Below are 20,517 nucleotides of genomic sequence, written 5' to 3' on the forward strand. Positions count from 1 at the left end.
TCAAGGGTTCGGTTATTATATATATTATATATGTTTTATATATTCTATATAGTGTATTGTACAATTATAGTCCAATAAGTATTTCAAGGATTTCATATAAGTCATGCATGGAGGTAGGAGGATAATCCTTCCTTTAAGACCTCTTTCGTAGATTCACCAATGCACAAGTTGTTACAAGAACAACAAGGATGGTCATGAATACAATAAAAATGAAAATGAAATGAACTAACTACTCAAGGGACAAATCATCAAGTGAGGTGGTGGATTGAAGATAGAAAGCCAAAGCTTCCAAATAATCACACACATCCATCACAAGTCTTGTTTCAAGAACAAGCTTGGTGGATACAACACTTGTGGGTTAAAACCCTTACAAAACAGAAAGTTTGGAGTGATAAAACATCTCCGATTTTGTATGAAATAACCTTGTTTAAGCTCACTAATCATAGGCTTGATTAGAAGCATAAGAACATAGGTTTGTTGAAGAAAAACACAAGTTTAAAGAATGTTTTATAAAGTTTTCTTCCAAAACAGAAAGTTGGACCTCAATATGGTGATGTTCCACCTTGGTTTTCCATGGAAAACCTGTGGAAACACTCCTAGAGGTGTTCCATACTTTGTTGAGGAAGAAAAAGTGAAGAAAGGTAAAAGAAATGTGAGATTGAACTCACTTTTGCACTTGGAAGTTTCTGCCTTGAAACTGACTTTAACCTGAGATTTGCTACAGATTTAGAGTGATTTGAGAGTGAGAATGAGGTGTTTGCAAAGTGGAAGAAGTGTTGAGGTGTGTTATATAAGTGAGGTTTAAGGTGAGTTAGGTGAGTGTATAATGAAGAAAACACAACCAAGAAGCACAAATCTACCCAATACACGAGCTGGAAACGAGAGTCTGTGGATTCTGGGGGATCGCGTCACGCGACCACACACATGGATCCCCGTTGCGCAACGCGACGGGTGGGTTTTCCGGATTAAAGTTTCCTGTTTGGCACTTTTAGTCCCTTATGTTTAACTAAGTTAGGTTTGATGTGTTTTAAGTGAAAAGGCATATTATAAGGGGGTTATTAAGTGTAAATGACGTATAAACATGCGTGAAAACGTATAAATTGCGTATGTATGATATGTATTCTAAGGCTTAACACACGTTTACGATAATCACGAATAATGTACCACATGCATAAGGAATTTAACGTATGAGCATGCACGAATTAAATAAGGCATAATTTGTATGAAATAACGAATTTTATTATGACTCAAGTCTCGGATTTTACAACGATACAACGAAACGACGATTACAAGGAATACAAGTTTTCAAAAATAGAAATACAAGATAAGCTTTTAATTAAGGAAAGTACGAAAAAGCAGAGCGTTACAATATATATATATATATATATATATATATATATATATATATATATATATATATATATATATATATATATATATATATATATATAGGGCAAGGATAAATTGAAAACCCAGTTGAGTTGACTAAACCCTGAAAACCCATTAATGGCCATTGATTAACCTTCATGGATGGCTGAGATTTAATCTTCTCATTCTTGGATTTTGAATGCCTTTTGTACATTTTTTTAATATATTGATGGTACTTGAAGGGCAATATGGGAAAGACGAAAGTGATATGATCTCTTATAACAAAATAAAGACTGCATGGTGTAAGAAGTTTACATCAAACTTACATCAACTACATCATTACCCCCCCTAATCTACAAAACCTATCTCAGTCTACAAAAAATTCAAAATACCCAAAACTCACCGGAGACTCACAACCGTCAAATTCTTCAAAAATTCCTAAAACTCTCTCTCTCTCGTAGTCTTCAACAAACCTCTGAAATTAACCCCAAAATCACCTGAGATTCACGCTCTGACATTCATCTTCATCACTGAGTCTCTTGAATCTTCATAAATCGACGCAGATTTCTGACAATCACCGAAGAAAAGAATGTTCGCCGGAAAAAATAGGGTTCCGGTACGTCGTTTCAGGTTTTTACTTACTCTTTGATTATGTAAGTGTAAAATAGATTCACAGTTTGCCATGGTTTTTTTAGTCTTGTGCGTCATAACAATGAAGGATGTTAAAAAGAATGGACTTTATGGCGATTATGTTCTGCAAATAATATTTGGGTTTTCTTAAAAAGACATGGTTCTTCCCAAAAAAAATTCTTCCATTTGCATAGCCTGGTGCCGACTAAACTGGTTTGTTTTAGGGGGGGGGGTAAAAATGAAGGTTTTTTTTTATATATTTTGTAAGCCTTTGTTTATGTAGAATCCGGAATTTTATATATACAGGTTTGGGTGTGTTTCATAGATTTGTTGTTTCTGGTTTTTTTTAAAGGCTTATGATTTGTTGTTAATGTTGTTTCTTTAATTTTTATAAGGGTTAGAGTTTGTGTGTGGTTCTAAAGGAATTGACTTTTGGGGGTTTAGGTTTGAATGTATTGAACATCACAATTTTTGTGTAGTATATGTTTCTTGCTTCTATTTGATTGAGAAAATAAATTACACTAATAATCTGTAATTAGAAAAAACGGCTATTCGCGGTTTATCAATACATAATCAGAAATCATAAGTAAAAAAAATCAAGAATTCTGAGGATAATAAAAAATAAAGGGCATAACTATTGTCCGAAGAATGGTCGTCTGATGTGTAAACTGATGCTTTGATGGCATACGTGACATTTTGCTCTGATGTGTAAACTGATGCTTTGTTGGCATACGTGACATTTTGCAGTCATCCGCATTTACGACTAAAAATCCAAGGAAAAATGAGCCCAGGTGTTTAAAATTACAAAACCTTTCATAATTTATGCTTACGCATTAAATTGGAAATTTGTTTATTAATGTTGTTTACAATTAACAAAATGCAGCTAAAAAGACTCGCCGTACGCCGGTTGTCGATAAGCAAGCGCATCATGATAAGAAGTTGCAAAAAAGAAAGCTAATAAGTACGTACAAGCATTTTTTTTCACTAGTCTTACATTTATGTTTTGGAAAAAAATAATAAAACAAACTTGTTGTCTCAGTTACAACAGACAGTGACTTGGACACACCCGGGAAAAACATGGATAATATACAAAAAGGTATGTTTTTTCTTACGTATAAAAGTTTCTTTGTTACATTTTTTTAAAATCTAATATTTATGTACTTGCACATTGAAAAAAACGTTCTGAGTTGGCAACGATTCGAGTGGGCACACGCGGAAAAAACATGGAGAATATACAAAAACTGTTTTAGATGTGATCTTTATGAATCGAAATAATATATATGTTTCGATACCTTAATGCTAATTATTATAACAAAATGCAGCTAAAAAGACTCGCTGTACGCCGGTTGTCGATAAGCAAGCGCATCAGGATAAGAAGTTGCAAAAAAGAAAGCTAATAAGTACGTACAAGCATTTTTTTTTCACTAATCTTACATTTATGTTCTGGAAAAAAATAATAAAACAAACTTGTTGTCTCAGTTACAACAAACAGTGACTTGGACACACCCGGGAAAAACATGGATAATATACAAAAAGGTATGTTTTTTCTTACGTATAAAAGTTTCTTTGTTACATTTTTTTAAAATCTAATATTTATGTACTTGCACCTTGAAAAAAAACGTTCTGAGTTGGCAACGATTCGAGTGGGCACACGCGGAAAAAACATGGAGAATATACAAAAACTGTTTTAGATGTGATCTTTATGAATCTAAATAATATATATGTTTCGATACCTTAATGCTAATTATTAAGCGTTCTAAATAGTGACACCGGATGCTAACACGGGCGGGCCAGCAACGCGAATAAGAGGAGGTAAAAAATGTTTTAAAATTAGTCTTTTATCTTTATATTGTTAAGACATATATTTTGTAAAGTGTTGTTAATAGATTCGGATTTATATAAAACTCGTACAAATGTAGGTAAGCAAGCACATCGCGAAAAGAAGTTGCATAAAAGAAAGCTAATAAGTACGTACAAGCGTTTTTTTTCTTTTGTTTGTTTTATAATTATGTTTTATATAAATAATAAAACAAAGTTGGTGTATCAGTTTCACCAGACAGTGATTTGGACACACCCGGGGGAAACATGAAGAAAATGAAAAAAGGTATGTTTTTTATTTCTATATACATTTCTTCGTTACATTTTTTATATATCTAATATTTATGTACATTAAATTTGTAAAAAACATTCCAGTTGATGTCGATGCGGGCGGGCCAGCAACACATACTAGAGCAGGTACATAACTGTATTAGAGGTCATCTTTAGGAATCTAAAATAAATATATGTTTCAATACTTTCTTAATAAAACCTAAATTTACAGGTCAACAATCACGGGCGGATAGCAAAACAAAGAAAATCGTGAAAAGGAAATTAATAGGTATGTACACACAACTTGTTTCCTTCCTTTATAAAAATATGTAAATCATATCTGACAGTTGGTGTCTTAGTTTCAGTCGACAGCGACTCAGAGATGGCTGGAGAATTCACCTTGGGTCACAAAGGCGATGCGGTCGAGCCAGAGAAGCATGCAACTGTGGTGAGGGAAACAAAAAAAGAAAAACAAGAACGGGTGCTAAGGCGAAGTGGGAAACCACCAAAAAGCAATAAGTGGCCAAAAATAAAAACACGTTCAGCGCCTATGCAATTGTACAAATGCATCAAGTCTCTAACCAGTAATCAACAAGAGGATGTGAAGAGGATGGGGTTTGGTAAGATGCTATCTTTCAACATCAGTAGCATACCTGCAAAGCTTGCACACTATGTTGTGGATCACTTCAATACAGAAGAAATGGCTATCGAGATGTCCTGTGGGTCAATAAGTGTTGATGTTGAGTCTGTGCATGACCTTTTTGGAATTCCTAACAAAGGCATAAACATGCAAAATGTAAAACAATCTGAGAAGCTTGATGGTGCTGTTATGGCATGGCGAAAAAGATACCGTTCACGATTTGTGGCGCCGACAAAACTGGCACAATCTATAGCCACAAGTGATGAAGACAATAGTTTCAATTTCCGTCTAGACTTCCTGATGTTATTCTTAACCGTCATGGTTGAGTGTAATAGAAATGGGCGAATGAAGGAGTGGATTTTGAAAAGTTTAACTGGAAATACGGATTTCAGTAAAATTAATTGGTGTGCCTACGTCATTCAGCAAATTAAATCTTGTAAAGACGGATGGAAGAGGTGTGATCCTGATTCTCCATTTTCAGGTCCACTCACGCTTTTGGCTGTAAGTGTGTTTCTGTAAAAAAACTTACTAAAAATAAAGCTATACAAACATTTGTTTAGTTATCTTACCACTTTTAATTCTTTTTTTTTTCATTACACAGCTGTTGTACGTTGACCGAGTTAAATGCACCGGACTTGAAGTGGACCGGTCAATCAACCCAATCGTATTGTGGAATAAAAACGAATTGAAAAAGAGAGAAAGATTGGAGATTAAAACAGGTGGTTTTGGAAGAGGCAGCTTGCATGAAGTTGCTGTGGTTAAACGGGATTTTAGGAAAACTGAGTTACGAGTTAATGATGAAGTTCTTAATGTAAGATTACTAATCATAACCAGTTTCAGAATAATTATCTTCTTTCAACATCACTTACAAAAAATGTTTTTGAAAACTTTCTTTGTAGAATGAGATTGAATCTATTAGAAAGCATTTGGATGTCATGGAAGCCAAAAAGCTAACGGTACAAAAAAAGTTGGAGGTTGTGTTTAATGCTCATCCACGCAATGTGCAAGTTCAGAAATTGATACAACGGTATGAGAAGATTGTTCACTCCAGGAAAACAAGGGTGTGGCTTGTGCCTGATACCCCACAGAAAAAAATTGCCGGGGTCCTCATGTCTCTCAAGAAGACAGTGCAAACCCCTGAAAATGATTACACGGAAGGTAATATGAATGACGGGTAAATCACTACCTTAAATATGTATTAACGTTTACTACAAATGGTAACTAATTAGTTTTTTTTTTTTGGTCTAAATGCAGAAGATCAAGATAATGCCGCAGCTGCAACTGAGGTGGCAAACGTTGATGGTATGAACTTTTTTGCATACCTACTTAAATTCAATTAAATTAATCTTACAAACATAACACAACCATTAAAAAACCCTACATATATGTAGCATGATTTAATTAAAATGTAGCATGATTTAATTAAAAATAACGTAAAAAATTAATGGCAAAAAGTAATCAGCCAAAAGTAAAGTTAACCGCCTTATGTATCTCCTATAAATGCAAACTAAATGTAAAATATATGTAGATGAGGGTGAGGGTGACAAAACACAAGAGAAGATACCAGATTCGCCGGCTACTACACAAAAAAATGTCACATGTGTAGTGACACGCGACGAAGAAAGTCAGGCAAAAGATCAAGAGAAGAAAGCTTCACCGAGAAGTAAGTTCTACATGTTTTTTTGTTTCAATCACCCATTTTATAAAAACTCACGTATAACCTGTTACATGTGTACAAAAATTAAGATGAACCGATAATACAGAAAAACTAACACATACATGTATGTGTACATGTAAAATGAATAGAATTGGACACCAGCAACGAAACACAAAACATGGAAGAATTGCTTGATGGCCCTACCTTTGACCTACTTACACAAGAAACCGACCTAGGTAACTCATGATTCCAAAAATAAAAAAAAAAATTAAAAATACCGTAACATGTGTTATTCCTGTACACAACATATAATCATATATATAAAAACCAAAAAAAATGTGCAGGTGCTGATGTCGATGAAACAACGGATGCCATGAATCAAGAAGATAAAAAATCGAAAGAAGAAGAGACCAAGAATAAAATCAATGGTAAGTTCTACATGTTTTTTACTTCATTACTATATTATAATAAAACTTATGATTTTTTTATTAATACTAACAAACAAAAAAAAATAAGCAGGCAAGGGAGAGGCTGAAAATGATATCAGAAATAACGCTTGGGTAAAGGAACTTGAATCAAAACGAATAAAACCAATTGGGAGGTTCAACCGGTCATGCGATGACCATGATGACGGAATGGAAATTGAAATTACGTCAGAAGAACAGCATATATGGGATTTTCTGTTCGATATCAAATACTCAATGTAAGATTCCGTTTAAATTATAAAATACTAGTTGTTACATTAAGCAAGGCTTTGCTCTAGGTAGATTACGGAATGTTTTGGTCCAAAATAGAATGTTTTTTTACAAGTACACTATTTTCTTTTAAATGTATAACAGCATACGTTTTTCATAAACAACATACAGGCCACGGAAAATGGTCGTCTCTTTGTCTAGCGGGGTAACAAGAAAATTTGGTGAATCTGCTGAGTAAGTTCAGTTATATAAAAAATAAGTAAAAACATAGTATTCGTAGATTTTTTATGTCTAGAATTTAATTTATAAATTTAACATTATCTTGCGTAGAGATATTATATTCAATAGTATTTACGGCACCGAAATCACAAAGACGCTGATGCGCACATTGAGGGAGGAAGTGAAGGTGTTCCCTGACGTGGTTGATGCTTGGGTAGATTTAATGAATTTTGAAGAAGTAGAAAGAACCAACGGCGACTTGACGCGTATTTATTTTAGAACAACTGTGATAGTGAGTATTCATCGTATATTGTTTTGATCTTTGTCTATGATTCTGAATTTATTAAGTCTTTTTGCTCTTGAACCAGCTTTCCTATTCAAAAAGAATTTTTTTAATTATTGGAATTCGGGTCTTGCACCAACTTATTGACACATCTTATTTGAAAAAAAAAATTACAGGACAGCTGGTTATTGACAGATTCTGCTTGTGATGATGATGAACGTATGAAAACGTTCATCGAAAGGGTGACGGATGCGGGCGCATATGAATTCATTGGGTTGAAAATGGTTTTCTTTCCAATCCTTGAGAATGATCAATATTACTTGATTGTCTTCGATCTGAAAAAAGGCGCAATAACAGTGATAGACCACAGGCCTGATCGCACACCCTTAGTTGGCATTAGGGATCATCAAGACTACTACATTAAAGACACACCGTACAAAGTGGTTAGTCATTCTCTGTTCTTGTAAACTTCATGATGAGGAACAAATTAACTCATACCAAAACTGATTAGTATATTGTTTTTAACAGAAGCATATGATGGACGTTTATTTGGAGCTTTGCGAACATCCGGCAAAAGATGAAATCTCAGCAGCCAAGATTGAAAGGTGTAATATCAAATGGGCGACCCCTGCACATCCAATGGATAGTGCGGTATTCCTTATGCAGCACATGCAGAAATTTAACGGCATCAATGAACCTTTTGAATGTGGTTTTAGCAGCCACTGGAAGAAAAAGCAAAAACAGATTCTTGCCCTCCGAAAAAAATTCGCTACACGCATGCTACTCTCTAATGTGAATTTGATGAACGCGAAGGTTCGCGAGGCTGCATTAACAGTGTAAGCTTCTGCTAGTGTTATGTTTTTTGTGGAGAACTAAAACAATATAACTCGTACTTTGCCAGTTGCCTATGTATGTATTTCACTATTAGACTATGTCGTTGCTTTTGGAACAAATGTTTTTATATGTATGTTTAATGTTAACTTTTGGCGACCCATAAGCACACTAATGGAAAAGCTTGACTAAGATATATTAATTTGAAAAGCATACAAAAAAGATGTAGTAACAAAAGGTGTAGAAATGCAATATTTTCATATGATAACTTTTTTATCACTTTGACAAATCTAAAAAGAAATATTATGACTAATATGTCTGTTATTTGTGGTAAAATTTGTCATTACAAGCTAATTTGTTACAAAAACAAGCTAATTTCTTAAACAGTGGTAATTATCATTACAAGCTAGTTTGATACAAAAATAAAAACAATAGAAAAAAAAGACATGTTTCGTTACAAAAAACAGTACAAAATAAAAAATGTAACATAATATAAGGCAGACACAGCATATACTACTCCTATTTAAAATATTTTATGGGGCATTTTATATAAAGAAAAAAAAGAAAAGTCTTACAAATTAATGCTGCCAACTTTTAAGTGTCTAGTCTAATCTGCACCAAAAACAAACACGCAAACCAACACCATGCCCAATAAAATATATCATAGTAGTGATTCAAAATTATAATAATATATATAAATAATAACAAGTACAAAAGGTGATATAAATCACCCATTATAGGGAAACTAAATTGGACAAAAAGCAAGTATAAAGTACAAAGTCAAATGATGTTTACACGAACCAAAGCAAAAAGCATAAAAAATTGAAAAACAAAATGTCAACTTCTATCTCTATCTTATGCACATGCATCAATAGTTCTCTTGTGATGGGCAGCCCTCTTGTGATTTGATATCCCAAGCATTAAATGAATCCCAATATACTCTTTGTGGTGTAATAACAAACCCCGTAATAACAATAAAATACAATATATATACACCTATAACGTTGGGTGAACAAAAGGAACGAAGAATCAAAAGTACAAAACTTTAAAGAAAGTTGTAACATCAAATGTAAAAAGCTACTGATTGAAAGGCTTAGATAATTATATGTATGGGTAGCCTTATATGTTTCAACCTAAGACCATAACCCTTATGTTACATTTCTCAATTAATTGCTTTAACACACAAACAAAGAGCAAAAAAATACTTAACTTCTATATTGGTTAGGGTATTACATTTAAGGCAACATTTAATGTTGATTTAAACTGATGTAAAGAATCTAATTAATTTATCCACCTAACATCATTTGCTTCTTTATAAATTAGGGTGAAATGTAAACATTTGTTTCATCACTTTTTCCCCATAAAAAAGAAGTGAAAAAAAAACTTATTATGTCTAGTCCAGCATCACCATCCGACTCGAAACGGGTTACCAAACGATTGCGGAGAACTCTTTCATTTGAACTCCAAGCTCCAAAATCAGATGCCAACCCAGAGTGTTCTCAAATCACAAACACCCCTTCTCTTCCGACAACGCTGCAAGCTGTTGAAGAAAATCTTGGTATCGATGCTAAGCTTATAAGTGACCTCCTTACTAACACTAAACCTGAAGGAACAACACATGATGAGATGTGCTTAGATGATGCACTTTTTGATGTTGACTGGGGGTCTTTTTACTTCACTACACAAGTTACCCCTGTCAAAAGCTCTTCAACTGTGATGCTCGCTGACGAAGCTAAACCAGTCAATACCACACAAGTGAACCCCCCGGCAGTTGATCCAAAGCCTACCAATGATCCAGAAGATGATCCTATAAATGATGATTACTCGTGCTACTCACCAAACACTCTTATCTCGTGGGCCCATCACAACCCGTGGGAGAGTGAGCTTAGCCCAGAACCATTCAGCGCTGAAATTCAATATGGCACTCCAGGATCGTTTCTTGACTAAAAAGTGATGTTTACATCAAGTTGCTATTATCGGTGTGAAAAAAAAAAAGTGCCCCAATTTTCCCTCTCTCATGCAATATAGGGCTACTTTACTTATCCTACGTTGTTTACTTTAGTTATCCTATGTTGTTTACCATATCTAGTATTGAAGTTATTATGAACTCAACTATTGAGTTAAATCTATGTTTTTCCAATGTATCTTATTCAAAAATTCGTGTCATTATTATATGATTTTAAAAAAAAAAATTGATATCTTAAAAAAAGGGCATACATAGGTTACACACTTTAGGGAAAAAAATAAATAAATAAAAAAAAGATTCACGTGATCAAAAACGAAAAGCAAATGATCAAACACACCTAGAACAAAAATGTACAAAAAAATCTCACTGAAAAAAAAATGTATCTCGGATACACCAAAAATGTACAAAAATCAGAGTCAAAAAAAAAATGTAACATGGTAAAGCCAAAAACCAAAAAAAACACTATCATATAAAATTCTCAGATTGAAAACATCAAAAGTCTACATAAAAATCTTAAGGGGAAAAAATGTAACATGGTAAAAACAAAACCCAAAAACCCATAACATAGAAAAAACTCAGATTCAACCAAACATCAACAAGTACATACTAGGAAAATGTCATTAAACATACTAATAAGCATGATCCAACTAAGTACTAACTAATTCTTAATGATAACAAACAACCCTAACAATTAAGCTGCCAAACACTAACGCTAATATCAGTAACCATATAACCCTCTTCTTCTTCCGAATTTCTTGTTCGCGGGTAAACAGTTCAGCTTGCAGGTTGTTGATGTTCCTCAAAAGACCGGGTATGATCCTAGATGACCGTAAGCACATCGGTGGGTCGACCCAACCAATGAAAGGGCAGTTGCTAGGCTACATTAAAAAAAATAGGCAAAAAACACGATTAGAACACGCATTTGCTTATTAAAACCAGGGTTCGAATTTTTTACCTTAAATGGACATGAAAAGAACCTTCTTCCTGGGTTATCGTCGGTCCATGATGTCCGGGTAACAGCAATCCTCCCACATGAACACCTTTTCATCTTTTTTGAGAGATAGATGAATTGTATACGGAAAAGATAGATGAGAAAATCATATATAGGCAGTCATATATTTAAATATAGTTTGGGTTGTTGGAGATGGAGATAGTTGGAAGCCTTTAGTTGAAATGATGGATCTAATATAAAGATATGAACAAACCATTTGTGGGTCCCATTGTACATATATCCTTTTGTCATTACCCACGTCCATATGCCTACCCCCACCCTAGGAAAAAGTTTACCACATATCTACTTGAATAAACCAAAAACATAATAAAAAAAATAATAATACATCCCAACAAAGAAAGTAACAACACACAAACTAGATAGTTTTTTTTTTCCATTAGATATTACACCACAAAAAATTACAAAAACATTTGACACATAAATTACTCCTTAGATAATGTTGATAACCTGATACTACACCTAAATTCTAATTAACCTAATAACATACATACATCTTAAAAAACAACATAATTAATAAAACACACCAACAACACCTAATTTCTACTTGAGCTTGTTCACGTGAACCATTTTTTGCACTTGCATGGGTTTGTTGGCACAGGGGAAACTGATATGTTTATTGGGAAATATGAATCCCACTCAATTTCACTCATCCACGAGACATCATCTACCCAATCGCTAGTTGTGGGATCTTCAACTACTCTTGGCTCCATCTTGACTGTAGCGTTAACAGTAGGCTCGTTTTTCGGTATTGCTCGCGGCGTAGGCTTCAGATCGGGTTCAACCTTGGGGGTCGAAAAACTACTTCTCTTCCCGCGGGGGTGCCCATCACTGGTAAAAATCTTCCTAAGCGTACGTATGGGCATAGCGGGTAGATGGGTTGTTTCAGGAATATTGCCACCGCCGACTGGAGTCGATGCATACTTTCGAAGTCTCTTGCCAACATTAATGAACTCATTTTTTTCAGGCTTGATATCAATCGCCTCAACATCCGGAAGTTTAGAAACCAAGCATGGCCTCTTGTGCATTGTTATGCTTGTGTGTGTGATAAGTAGGTAACAATGCTTTGGGGATATACACATTGGGGGATGCTGAAACTTATTTATAATGGAAAAAATAAAACTTTGGGGGAGGATGGTGGTGATTAGATATGAAAGTAAATGACAAATTAAATGCATCGCCAGGTAAAAAAAGGAAAAAGTAACAAACAGAAAAAAAAACAAACTACTATATATGTGCTTAAAATTTTTTTTTGTTACTGGCTTTTGTAACGAAAAAAGGTCATTTTCTAACTATTTTCTAATTATATGTAACAGTATAAAAAAAAACCAAAAAATCCATATGATTGAAAAAATTCAGAATCAAAACACAGCAAAAAATCTACAAAAAAACTCATGGTAAAAAAAAATGTAACATAGTAAAAAAAACAAAAAAATCCATAGCATAAAAAGGTATCAGCTTCAACGAAACATCAACAAAGTACATACTAAGGAAAATATCATAGCTTCAACGAAACATCAACAAGTACATACTAAGGAAAATATCATTAGCATACTAACAAGGATAATCCAACTAAGTACCACCCATTTCTTAGTCTCAACGAACAATGCAGCGTTTACTTCTAACACAAAACATTAGGGATATCATTTCATAAATGCAACTGATCAGTTAAACCATAGTCATTAAACTTAAAAACATACGACATACCAAAGCAAAATACATCCTAACATGCAAACATATGCATGTGCATCGATTTTTCAGGTAATCTACACATGCAAACATGTGCATGTCCAAAAGGGATGATCAAAGTTTACTTGCGCCTCCACTAACATGGAGACCAAAAAGCTGGCGTCATAAAAGTTTTCAAAATACGCATATCACACACATCAACATAAAAATACCAAATCAAGTGGACTCCTGACTCGCAGAGCTTGAGTCCTCGTCCTCGTTACCCGATTTGTTCTTGTTCCTCTTTTTCTTGCAATTTCTTGAATCATGCCCAGTCACATACTTCATACAGGTTCGGCAAAGCCGGGGTGTTTTGGGAGGTTTGACAGCAGAGTTGCTCGAACCATCCTGAGGTGCTCTAGTCAATCGTCGGCGTTTGCCGCGTCCTTTGTTCCTGATCCCGTCTGGATTGTCAAGAGTTACGTCCCCATCTAAGGAAACACCAAGCAATTCTTCAACAGCAGCATAGTTATCATTGTTGGCTTCGTCATCAACTGGTCCTCCATTTAGTAACTTGCATTTCAGTTCCTTTATCTGCTCAGCGAAAGAGGAAAGTCCTCCAACATCGCTTCTTAATGCGTCCACACATTCAGTTACGATCTCAAGAATCTGACTTCTCGCAGCAGCTTGTGGACGAGTATCAACACCATATCTACTTTCAATAGAAAATAAACTTTTAGGAAGCACGTCCCTAGACCAACGCTTAACAACATACTGGGCCGGGATTCTTTCAATATTGTTTACCCGGTAAACACAAAAAATGTGCCTACACAGATATCCAATACGGATGAAGTTGTTGCATGAACAGGATACCGACTGGTTACTCAACTCAAGTATAACCTATAAAAACACCAAAACACATAATTAAGCTTCTATGGAAAAAAAGCATAATGAATAGCTTAAAAACAAAAAAAAAATGCAACTATAAGGATACAGCAAAGTTACCGTGAATGTGTTGGTTGCATTGTTACGTTTGTCCAATTGATTCACATAGTAAACACAACCATCATCGCAATCCTCCGTGTTTACAATGTAACAAAACAACTTCCCCTTGTATATCTCTTTTCTTACTTCTGTAGAAATTGCATGTGTATACAACTCAAAAGCATGCTTCTCAATAACTAAGTCAGTACTGTCCATGAATACACTAGACGAAGTTTTAAACTCTGCAACGCGTTGCCTGTAACGCTGATTGTCTATCCTAGTTTCGTAACATAGCATGAACTGAACTAGTGTGTTAGCGCTAGAAGAGTTGACCTTGAAGCTTGAGTTAGAGCTTTCACATCTTGATGTAGTCTTCATCAGACAACACATTGGAATGTCGCGGAAGTAGGCAGGTACCCATTGCTCCCTAATTGAGTACATGTCATTCAACCAGTCGTGATCTTGTAACCCATATTCCTCCATCAAAAGTTGCCAACGCGTCTCAAATGTAGATGGCTTCATGTGAATACTCCACACCAAACGACGCATCAATGCTCTTAGCTCAGAGTTTTGTAACAGGTCTCCAGCAATCTATACATATGAAAAACACAAAAACGGTTAACATAAATGAAACAAAAAAAAAATCTCAAAATAGATTCATAAATTAATAAAACCTTGGTGGGAAGTTTCTTCATAATATGCCACATGCAAAGGCGGTGCCGAGAGTCTGTGAAAACCTCTGAAATGGCAGCTTTCATTGAAGGATCCTGGTCCGTCAGAACTAACTTTGGTTGCTTCTTGTGTGCCTTCAGAAATGATTCAAGTAACCACGTGTAAGACTCGGTGGTTTCATTGAATAACAAGCCAGCACCGAATGTCACACATTGTTTATGATTATCAACGCCTGTGAAAGGAACAAAAATCATGTTGTACCTGTGCGACAAAGAAAAAAAAACAAAAAGTTAATAATATGTTAAAGGGAAAAAAGTACAACTATCCAAAACCTTACTTGTTAGTGTGATAAGTCGCATCAAAAGCTAACACATCCCCAAACACCTCGTAGTTTATCTTGGAAATTTCGTCCCAAAAAATCGATCTCAATTGCCCTTTCTCAACAACAAACTCATAGTAAAAGTCTGGTAAGCTCTCAGATCTTTCTTTGAGACGATCTATAACAAGTTGCGCATCGCGATCGCCAATATAAAGCCTAACCGACTGGCTCCAATTCTTAAAATCAGTTGGCGTGCCACGTACATTGTGATGTCCGCCCATCAGGGACACTAAAACTCTGTGAGAAACAATCAGACCAATTCTGTTCAAACTCATGTTATGGATAAACTGTTTAGATGCAAATGGTAGTTTCCTTGAAATCCTACTTAGGTCACGATTGAAACGCTCAACAAACGGATGATTATGGTGCTCATTGAACCCTACCACTGTGCACGTAGAGCTGCCCTCACAAAACTTAACCAGTATACTAGCCTTGCAATCTGTCACTGTGAAATTACTTTGCCTAATAGTCAAGCTTGAATGCTCTAAGGTATCAGTTTTACGCTTAATCTGTGGTTTTGAATATTTAGTACACCTTAGGTACTGGTGAGTGACAACACCCTTCCATCTCTTGGTTTGCCCCTTACGAATAGAAAACCCAGAATACACAGCATAGTCCTTGTACATACTGAACACATCCTTCCACGTTTCATAAACAGAACCAACAACAGGCTTTAAAACAAGAGGAACATTAGGACACCACATTCGAGTCCCATTGGGTGTGTGGTGAACATAAAATTCCTCGTCCGCATGAACACCTAGAAAAAATGTATTGTTTAATAAATTATAACACGTATAGGTTAAGAAAACAAATTTAATTGTAACATGAAACCTAACAAACTGATACTGTAGTTTCCAAAAATACAACATTAACACGTTTCCCAAAAAATTCAAATACATTTTATTGATGACGCCAAAAAATGTAGATGCTATTGCATTTTTTTCATGGTGACCATATGTCATACTTTGTTAACGTATCCTTACTAAATTATTATTATGGTGTGCGATAGTGTCACCTTTTCAATACATACTAGCATATATAACCTAACCATATTACCAATTTCAAGTCCTTTGTTTCCAAAAAAATATAAAAAATTAATACAAGTGTAACGACATGTTTTCTAAAAGCTTGTTTCTAAAAAAATGGTTACACTTGTTTTTTCCTTGAAAAAAAAATACCACATTTTCAACCAAACTAACCAAAACATCATCTGTTACAATAATAATAATAATAATAATAATAATAATAATAATAATAATAATAACAATAATAATAATAATAATAATAATAATAATAATAATATTAATAATATTAATAATAATAATAATAAAAAAACTACAAACATTAAAAAAATGGGGTTTTACAATAAAACTATAGATAAAAAATTCATGGTTTCACATAAAAACAATGACCTGTTGATAGCAACCGAGTAAAACTACAATCTTGAACACCATCTTCATCATCATTTGGTACATACTGATTCAGAAGTGAGGCTACAAATAAAAAAAAAATCACTCACAAGCATTTAAAAGCTATACATTTAATGAAACATAAAAAAAAAACACTCACGTGGAATCTCTGAAGAAATAGGTTCAGGATCTGGTGAAACTCTACCCTCACCCAAGGCATCTTCATCTTCATTAAATGCAAAATGAAGTGAAAGATTATGTGGGACAACATTTAAGGGTGAACCGGGATCATCATTGAGGTTCGGTAACTCCGTACCGCCGGCAACATTTCGATGTTGTTGGCTGTTAGAATCAGCCATCTTAAATGCAAAATCTCTTCAATGCTGAGTAAGGATTCTCTCTTTAACACATTCTCTAAGATGTGTGAATAAATGAATGAAAAAGCTTCTCAAATGGAAGGTTGTGATAGTAAATGAATGAAAAAGCTGATGAAATGGAAGGTTGTGATAGTGAGAAGTGAGAGATGAAGTGAGATATGAAGAAAGTCTACACAAGAAAGTACAATATGCATTAATGAAGAAGCTTTGAAACTAGGAGAAAGAAGTCTGCGTGTGCAGACATCACCAAAGCCATCAACACATGTCAACAATTAAACATGTAAATTTACTATCCTGTCCTTGGTTCTTTCAAATAAAAGATTAAACGTGGATCAATCCTAGCCACATATTAGAGTTTTCAGGGTTTAGTCAACTGGATTGAGTTTTCTCATTATAATTAGCCTATATATATATATATATATATATATATATATATATATATATATATATATATATATATATATCCACGAGTTGTGAGAACCGTGAGAACTTTTTGATCCCGCGCGAGTTGGGTCAAAAGTTTTTTGCACAAACGTAGATGAAAACATTATAAACACATCTGTAAAAAAAGTATAAGAAATTGTCGAGGCATTAGTTTTGACTAATGCAAGTTTTTTTTACGCGCTGGTATAAAATTTTACAGTTGATAACTATTTTTTTATCAGGGCGTAAAAAAACTTGAATTAGTCAAAACTAACGACTCGACAATTTTTTTACTTTTTTTTACAGATGTGTTTATAATGTTTGCATCTACATTTGCTCAAAAAAATTTTGGTCAAACTCGCGAGAGATCAAAAAGTTCTAACGGTTCTCACAACTCATAGTGGTTCTCATTTTAACTCATCCATATATATATATATATATATATATATATTTGTATGTATTTTAATATAGATAATCTTAGACAATGAACTAGTTCCATTCCTCTTCTATTTGATAACACTTTTTAAAATAACAAAATATTAATTTGAAATAAAATATACTAATCCTTTTGTTTTTTAAAAACAAAATTCTTACTTTGAAAACGCATCATTTAAAATGAGTAATGTTATATATATTTTTTTAATTTTGTTTGTATAGTTCATATTAGGGTTATATCATTATATGTATTCATATCAAAATTTTTATTTATTATGTGTGATGCAAGATATAATATGAAATATGAAATATAAAAAATTCAAAATTTATAATTGTTATGTTTCAAAATGTGTTATGTATTTCAAACACAACTAACCTCAACAATAACATATTTATTTTTAAAAACTCATTCAAGTTTATCTTAACTGAAACACGCATTTTTTTCAAAGAACTCGATCAACGCCATGATTATCTTAAACCCTTTCATTTTCTAAATTCAAACCTATGTAACACATGGATCTATAACCTAGTGGCACAATAAAGTTATTCATTAGAAAAGATGGAAATGACTTTCATAAGTTACCTAACCGTTTAATGCTACCATTTGAATGAATCTATATTATCATCGTTAATAACCATATCTTATATACATAAGTAATCTCTTTTTTAACGGTTTAAATTACACTAAATTCGTATTCGATGTGGCTCCAACCTTTAAATTCAATAGGATCAACATCTTACCTTTAATGGTTTTATCAATTAGACCCAACTCATACTATCTTGTCCCTTAAAAATATACATTATATTATATTATATTATATTATATTATATTATATTATATTATATTATATTATATTATATTATATTATATTATATTATATTATATTATATTATATTATATTATATTATATTATATTATATTATATTATATTATATTATATTATATTATATTATATTATATTATATTATATTAATAGTAAGTCTCCATAAAAAGTAGCTATATATAAATATTATAATATAATTTTATTGTTATACTTAGTTATTGTTATAGGTAAATTTATTGTATCTCTAAGTATATGTGATACACCATTTAACCTACCTGTTTAATTGTTTTATTAATCTGGTTTTTTTTTTATTAGTTATTTCGCTAGTCAAAAACACGTGCTTAATTATTTTCTCTCATTCAATTCAAACTAGGGTGGTAGTTATCCACGCGTTGCGTAAGGACGCGGTTGGCATTCAAAACATATAGTACACTATGACAACCGATAAATAAATTTGCAAAATTAAATAAAATGATATCTAAATGTGTTATACTATTTGCATCGTAACTCAACTCTAAACATCAAAATAATAAGAAAAGGTAAAACAATATAGTAAATAACAAAGGTAAAAAAGGTAAACAAAAAAGAAAATGATAGAAACTTGGTCGATTTCTGTACGCACGTTATAGTAAAGAGAAAGAAAAGTTAAAAAATATGTTCAAAAGAGTATCGGTGTGTTCGTTAAAAAACCAAACTAAAAAAAAGAGTATCGGCAAGTTCATTAAAAAAACTAAAAAGAAAACTTATTCACAGTCGTTATAGCAAAGAAAAAGAAAACTTAAAAAATATGTCCAAAACGGTATTAACATGTTTGTTAAAAAAAACTATTTAATAGTAGAAAAGTAAAAAGAATAATTTGGTTAAAAAAGAAAAAGAATATAATATTTAAACTACATGAGTTGCAAATGAAAAGGTTTACATTCAATACAATGACAAAATAGACTAAAGTAAAAAAAATACGCTATTCATATTCTTATAATTTAGAGTTAATTACTGTTTTTGTCCCTGTGGTTTGTCAAAAATCACTATTTCAGTCCATTAGCTTAAAAATTGTGATTTCAGTCTTTGTGGTTTCACTTTCGTAACCATTTCAGTCCCTGTGATTTCACTTTTGTAACCATTTCAATCCATTATTCTGTTAAGTACATGGACTGAAATGGTTACGAGGTGGACTGAAATGGTTACAAAAGTAAAACCACAGGGACTGAAATCGGAATTTTTAAACTAATGATCTGAAATAGTGATTTTTGACAAACCAAAGGGACGAAAACGATAATTAACTCTATAATTTATATAGATATAATTATAGCAAAGAAAAAGAAAATCTAAAACGGTTTTATTGTTCGTTAAAAAACTATTTAAGAGTAGAAAAGTAAAAGAGTAATTTGGTTAAAAAAGAATACAATATTTAAAGTATATGAGTTGCAAATGAAAAAGTTTACATTCAATGACGAAATAGACTAAAGTAAAAAAATACACTATTCATATTCTTATAATTTATATAGATATAATATATAGATATCTAAAAATTAAATCGATCAGGAACACGTGTGCAAAATCTACTCAATAGATGCCATGTATGTAGAATTGTGCTTACGTGTGCAAACATTTTAAATTTAATTATTAAGGTGACTTTTTTAGTTACACTCGGTGCTTACGTGTATAAACATTTTAAATTTAACTAGTGGATTATCACTCGCGCTCTGTTCTAAATGTAGACAAAAATAAGCAAAATACGAGAGTTCAAGATGTTTGACATCTTGGTTGGGGGAGGGGGAGGGGGGTTAACATGTCATTAAGTTGGGAGGCTAAAGTTGTTTATTATTAAAATTGAGGGGATAAAGTTGGTTAATACTAAAGTTCAAGGGCAAAAGCTGGTTAATATGATAAAATAGCATGTTTGTAGTATATATAATTACTAAGATGACTTTTTTGTTACACCCGAAAATGACATGTAACA

At 33.0% G+C, this 20,517-nt stretch overlaps 2 protein-coding genes and 2 long non-coding RNA genes across 4 annotated transcripts; 2 read left to right on the forward strand and 2 right to left on the reverse strand.

Annotated features, from left to right (window-relative positions):
• The first annotated feature begins 2,871 nt into the window (after window positions 1-2,871).
• LOC118491148 lies at window positions 2,872-3,389 on the forward strand. The gene is made up of 3 exons (XR_004890603.1): window positions 2,872-2,959; window positions 3,038-3,094; window positions 3,321-3,389. It is a non-coding gene; the product is annotated as an uncharacterized LOC118491148 (long non-coding RNA).
• A 126-nt stretch (window positions 3,390-3,515) lies between these two features.
• Window positions 3,516-7,316, forward strand: LOC118491591. The gene is made up of 13 exons (XM_035989480.1): window positions 3,516-3,534; window positions 4,046-4,102; window positions 4,192-4,233; window positions 4,319-4,375; window positions 4,452-5,227; window positions 5,328-5,537; window positions 5,626-5,884; window positions 5,981-6,028; window positions 6,255-6,389; window positions 6,533-6,619; window positions 6,728-6,811; window positions 6,903-7,086; window positions 7,250-7,316. The coding sequence occupies exons 1-13, from the start codon at window positions 3,516-3,518 to the stop codon at window positions 7,314-7,316; spliced, it is 2,025 nt and encodes a 674-aa protein (XP_035845373.1).
• A 3,626-nt stretch (window positions 7,317-10,942) lies between these two features.
• On the reverse strand, window positions 10,943-11,414 carry LOC110935106. Its single transcript, XR_002588875.2, has 2 exons — window positions 11,333-11,414; window positions 10,943-11,255 (listed from the first exon to the last, which is right to left on the reverse strand). It is a non-coding gene; the product is annotated as an uncharacterized LOC110935106 (long non-coding RNA).
• A 1,854-nt stretch (window positions 11,415-13,268) lies between these two features.
• Window positions 13,269-14,455, reverse strand: LOC110933941 (protein FAR1-RELATED SEQUENCE 5-like). The gene is made up of 2 exons (XM_022177141.2): window positions 14,060-14,455; window positions 13,269-13,954 (listed from the first exon to the last, which is right to left on the reverse strand). The coding sequence occupies exons 1-2, from the start codon at window positions 14,426-14,428 to the stop codon at window positions 13,292-13,294; spliced, it is 1,032 nt and encodes a 343-aa protein (XP_022032833.2). The 5' UTR covers window positions 14,429-14,455; the 3' UTR covers window positions 13,269-13,291.
• Between the last annotated feature and the right edge of the window lie 6,062 nt (window positions 14,456-20,517).

The sequence above is a fragment of the Helianthus annuus genome, chromosome 4 (assembly GCF_002127325.2).
Source record: "Helianthus annuus cultivar XRQ/B chromosome 4, HanXRQr2.0-SUNRISE, whole genome shotgun sequence".
Lineage (NCBI taxonomy): Eukaryota > Viridiplantae > Streptophyta > Magnoliopsida > Asterales > Asteraceae > Helianthus > Helianthus annuus.

Coding starts and splice junctions, on each gene's coding strand:
- LOC118491591 (XM_035989480.1), top strand. Junction 5,228..5,327: donor GTCCACTCACGCTTTTGGCT/GTAAGTGTGTTT, acceptor TTCATTACACAG/CTGTTGTACGTTGACCGAGT. Junction 6,029..6,254: donor TGAGGTGGCAAACGTTGATG/GTATGAACTTTT, acceptor AAATATATGTAG/ATGAGGGTGAGGGTGACAAA.
- LOC110933941 (XM_022177141.2), bottom strand. CDS start 14,428: ATGTGTTGTCTGATGAAGACTACATCAAGATGTGAAAGCTCTAACTCA. Junction 13,955..14,059: donor ATGCAACCAACACATTCACG/GTAACTTTGCTG, acceptor GTGTTTTTATAG/GTTATACTTGAGTTGAGTAA.